This window comes from Cephus cinctus, unplaced genomic scaffold, assembly GCF_000341935.2.
Source record: "Cephus cinctus unplaced genomic scaffold, Ccin1 Ccin1_scaffold1310, whole genome shotgun sequence".
Classification (NCBI taxonomy): domain Eukaryota; kingdom Metazoa; phylum Arthropoda; class Insecta; order Hymenoptera; family Cephidae; genus Cephus; species Cephus cinctus.
Window position 1 is genome coordinate 239,282 of NW_014333737.1, and position 4,940 is coordinate 244,221.

The window sequence follows — 4,940 nt, forward strand, 5'->3', positions numbered from 1 at the left end:
CCCCCCACTCCCCCCACTCTCTTCCATCGTACCTATGTCTTCTCTCTTAACTCAACCTTCACTCTCGAGCATACCTACACAGATGCCACCTTATAAACTTTTATTTTCGAGAGCGGTCCTGAAGGAACGTGCGGGGAGGGGAGCGTATGTTCTGTCAAGCTGTCGCTGAAAGGGAGCTTGGCTGCCAACTTATGGGACACGTACAATGCGAGCCAAGAATATTGCACCCTCTGCGACCGCCCCACCTTCTCGACTACCACCTACTACCTACCTGCTTATACCTCTACCTTCTTCTTATTTCTAGATATACTCGCCCCTTTCGTGCCTTTTCAGAACGACCTACCATTCACCCTTCCATCTCTATTCGTTCTGACCCATGTCCCCAAAGCATAGACTATTTCATCGGATATTGAAATGTACTTAGCAAAAAAAAAGGTATAAGAGAATTCCTATATCCTGAATGTCAGTGCACGAGACACGGAGCAACGTGGACATTACGATTTCACAATATCGTGAACCTTCTTGCTGCTGGCGGAGGATCAGCCATCCATTTTAGATCGCTAACCCTGCGTACCATGTTAGGTAGGCCTATAGTAGCTGATCGGACTCTGACAAATGATCGAACGTTAATGCTATAGACACCTTGGGTAGCATGTTGTACGATTTGTTGGCGTGAAATTTACTGGTCGCATGAGCTCCCACGGGAGGGTTGTGAGCGCGCTATAGTTTTTGACATTTTAGGTAAAATCGAGTAGCCTGGTAGCCTTTATGATTTACGAGAGTTCGGACGTTGATAGGTTGCGCAAGCCGCTTCTTGGAAGGCGCTGTAATTTACGTGTGAGACATTGATTAAGCGAACATTAGCAGGGAATTTAATGGGTATTAATGGTACCTATCTATATATGATATTTCAACGGTGGTAGCTTCCTCAAAGGATTGCATTATAATATATTAATTAGCCATACCTTTGTTATGTGAGGGTTCCTTATTTTTATTGTGTCTTGTAAGAATCCTATGATGGATACTGGTGAGCGCTATTATATTTAAGGGGAATACACTCGGAGCTGTTATTCCTTTCACGCAATTACTTTATTACGTCCGTATTCAGACCATTTTATTCATAATAGTTTACGTGTATGAATAGTCAAGCCAAATCCCACGTGTTTCCAAGGCTCAATCGACAATATTTCAAATGCTTGTCATGCAGGACGAATATCGGAACGCAAAAACTTACTGAAATATGTTGAAACGACCATTTCATAGTCACCAGGTTTCATCCTCCAGTCATTTTTCGTCCCTTCGGCTTGTCCATATTGTAAGCTGACGTACGAAATCGCAAATCGATGTTACACTTTTCTTCGAAATATATATCATAACCGGTGTAGTCGGGACAGCGGGTGGTCAATATCAGAAAAAGAGTTAAAGTTCAATAATCTTTTTGTCCGTCAGCTATCACGTAACTTCTATTGACTAAGCGACTGAGCATCTGGTAAGCGTTACGTAATTGAATTTCATTAACAGTCACACTTAAAAAGGTTAGGGTTAATTGCGTTTAAAAATATCTATGCGTAAAATATCGTAAAACGTATTGGCAAACGGGTTTATTTCGCAAGAACGTCGTAAACTATTATTCACCGTATCGCAACAACTATCTCAAACTGAATAACATCGTCATAAAAGGCTCATGTTAATAGCGATGCACGTACAGAATACGTACACTTACAATAAAGGCAGTTTATCGTCAGTCTCCAGTTTTACTACTACGTGATATAGCCTAAAACTTATAAGTTTATAGAAAGTTGAGGATCTCTGTACTCGCTCGATATCACAACTGCTGCCATCTCTCGTGGTAGCTTCGTACAGTTAGACAACCTTTCCGGCAGATGGCAAGAGCTTCGCGACTGCAAGTAAAGCATATTTCTATTGGATATACTTCATGCCTTTCGACATTCCGGTTTTAGTAAACGTCTGTCGAAGTACAGAACGTTGTTGATACTGCAGGGTCCTTGTTCTCCTTCCCGATAACAACGACCGTCCACTGGCCAGAGGATCAAATTGTCAGGACATCTTGCCGACACTCTTATGTAATCTACTTGATCAGGAAAGTACAGAAAATCCGAATTGATCAACCGAGTTATCGTCAGACTAGAACTCAGTAGCGTCAACAAGATCGTAAGTTGCGAAATTAGCCTGAAGCACATTGTTATCCTTATATGTACGTGTCCGACGACTTGCTGATCTTCGCCAAGGTCACAGCACGAGCTGAAAGTGTCACAATTTTGTTTCTTTCATAATCTTCTACATCAGAATTTCGTAAGATGTCGTCATCGAGAGTACGTTCACGTACGTGTTACAATTTCTTGACGTCTTGTGATTCAGGTAAGCGTGTACCAGGATGCAGAAGGCTGATACAACATACGCAGAGGGTTTTTCTGTTATACAATTTTTTTACACGCGACATAATGACATTGCATCAACGTTGCATATTTAATGTGTAAGATCTAGTCTCTCTCCAATGAAGTTTATTTTAATGTATACTGGTACGGACAAAAAATGTTTCCGTAAAACCAAATCGTGATGATCCATAATTTTTTATTTGTTCAATTTTTTATATTATTCCAAGCCGAAAACGTATCCTCTGGCTATTTAATCAAGAAAAGAGAAAATAAAAAATTCTTGTTCTCTCACGGTCGCAAAAAAAAATTGAAAATGAAAATACCAATCGATTAACGTATCACAGAGGATAAACTTACTTTCATGTAAAACTGAAAGGTTTTTATAAAATCGTTGTAAAAATTGGGGAGGACAGTGATGCTTAAAAAAAATAAACTAACTGGAAACCATTTAAATTGAATTTTTGTTGCAATTTCTAACTATAAACACAGTTAAAACAGTCGCGATTTATTGAATAATTCGATGATACTGAATTTCACATAAATCATTTCAAATTTTTCCTATATTTTATTCTTGCTAAGAGAAACAGTGTAAGGACCATCCGCGAGTAACCATTACGACTAGTGCAACGGGATTAAAAATAATTTATTACTCAGTATTTCCAGACTGTCGGGTGGTACTAAATGTATGTGGCATTATAATTTAAAAAAATAAGGTGCTTTACGATAATGCGCAGTCCCGGAAAAATACAGTGCAAATCTCCTAGCATCCTGAATAATTCAAAATTCTGTCTAATACCTGATTCACAAAAGTCAATCTCAGCGATGAGTCATTTGTATATTATTTCTGTCTCCACGCATTTCCACGAAATGATCTATAGACTCGAATGTGATTAGCACATAACACCCTAAAAATGATACGAGCGAATATCGCAAAAACGATAATTGAAAAATAAAAAAAAAATTGGCGATGAACAAACGAAAAAAGAAAACAAAAAAAAACCCGTAACGGAGTACTCTCGATGAAATGACATATGCGATCGTCAAGATTAATTTATACTGGCTGATTTTCCATTTCCGTATACACATACGAAGGGGAGGAACAGAGCACCCTCATTCGTCAACAAACCAATGAGTTTCGGCTGCGTATGCATATAATTTTCATGAATCAAATTCAACTTACTGGTATTATCACACTTGAACTTTTTCCTATTAACAAGAATTAACAATTACTTCACAAGTGACACATTCACGTTCAAAAGAGTAAAAATTGCTGTTTTAAATCTCGTTTTCCAGGATCTAATTTTATCTTAATTATCAAGATGTGACCTGGCGACGCGCGCATCAAGCAAATCTCTGAGACGACTGCTCGTGTGAATTAAAAGTTAAGCTGTGAAACGACTGACATCAAATGAGATATACTATATATATATATATATATCTATATATATACCGCTGACTCATATACATACGTACGTAGAAAGGCGTCGAGGATTCAAGAGCCAGGTAAACTGGAAGGGGAGGCATCTACTCGAAGATAAACTACGGTCGATTTAGTTCTTTTAGATGAGAGAGTAGTTAAGTCTGGAAGGAGATAAATTGCAGTTAAAAGTATTGGCAAGTGTTTGCCGACCATATTGGAGATCCTTGCGAACGAGTCGATGAGCGTCGTGAAGTATTTTTTTGGCCGCAGTAAATTCGTAGGAGTATCTGGAGATAGGGCCAGTACGTAATACGCGATAATATTTTGATGCTAAAAATTGGCGCCGAGTCGGAGCTTTCTACATCCGTAATATATTGGCTTATTTTAGTAGGGAGGAAAATCCTACGGCAGCCATTTGTATTACTAGCGTAAGATAGCCTTGAGTCGCGGATAAGTGTCTATACGTGCGTTCCTCGCTGCTCTTACTTTTCCTCATAACGTGATACATTTCAAAAGCATTGGGGATTTTCATGAAGGATGCCTTATGCTTTTAAAATGACGTGCGCAACGACAAAAATAAAAATACGGACACGATTGTCATCGGATAGGACAGGATATATTTTACAAAGAATGCAGTAGTCACTGCGTACGTAATATTATCCGTTGAGAGGAATGTGGTATAGCTGCTGTCCTTAAAAAAAAATATACTGAGTATATTTACTTATGTGAAAATTCACTTTTTTTTTTGTCATGCCTTTTACGTTTTACAGCGACATCCAACTGTTTCTGTATTTCGAGTCAGAATAGCTGGTAGAGATTCACACGTGAAAGAACAAGAGACGTACGTTTTATGTCCCATGGCGTAATTTCCATTCGCTGGTTGCGTAGGATGCACTGTATTTTCCCATCGTATTATTCCAACTGATTTGGAGTTGCAACAATGATATTCATATCGTAAACGTAAACAATGTCGTGGAATACCATTAAAGTAAAATATTTCCCTCTCGTAAAATAGACTTACAAAGTATAAAGACGTCGGCACCGGTGCTCTCTCGGCACTGTCTTTGCGGCAACTTCGTTTTTACGTAGAAATAAAATTTTTCTTCTTCCGCACCAGAGAGATT

At 38.7% G+C, this 4,940-nt stretch overlaps 1 protein-coding gene across 2 annotated transcripts in view; it reads right to left on the bottom strand.

Annotated features, from left to right (window-relative positions):
• LOC107272900 (lachesin) overlaps positions 1–3,814 on the bottom strand; it is a 105,902-nt gene extending 102,088 nt beyond the window's left edge. The window contains exons 1-2 of one of the 2 annotated variants that reach the window (XM_025090168.1): positions 3,577–3,814; positions 1,235–1,901 (exon numbers count right to left, since the gene is read on the bottom strand). In XM_025090168.1, coding sequence (XP_024945936.1) covers positions 1,235–1,277 — 43 coding nt within the window. In that variant the 5' untranslated portion in view covers positions 1,278–1,901; positions 3,577–3,814. Of the gene's footprint in view, positions 1–1,234; positions 2,263–3,576 lie in introns of both variants that reach the window. The other variant, XM_025090167.1, reaches the window with a different exon arrangement.
• Between the last annotated feature and the right edge of the window lie 1,126 nt (positions 3,815–4,940).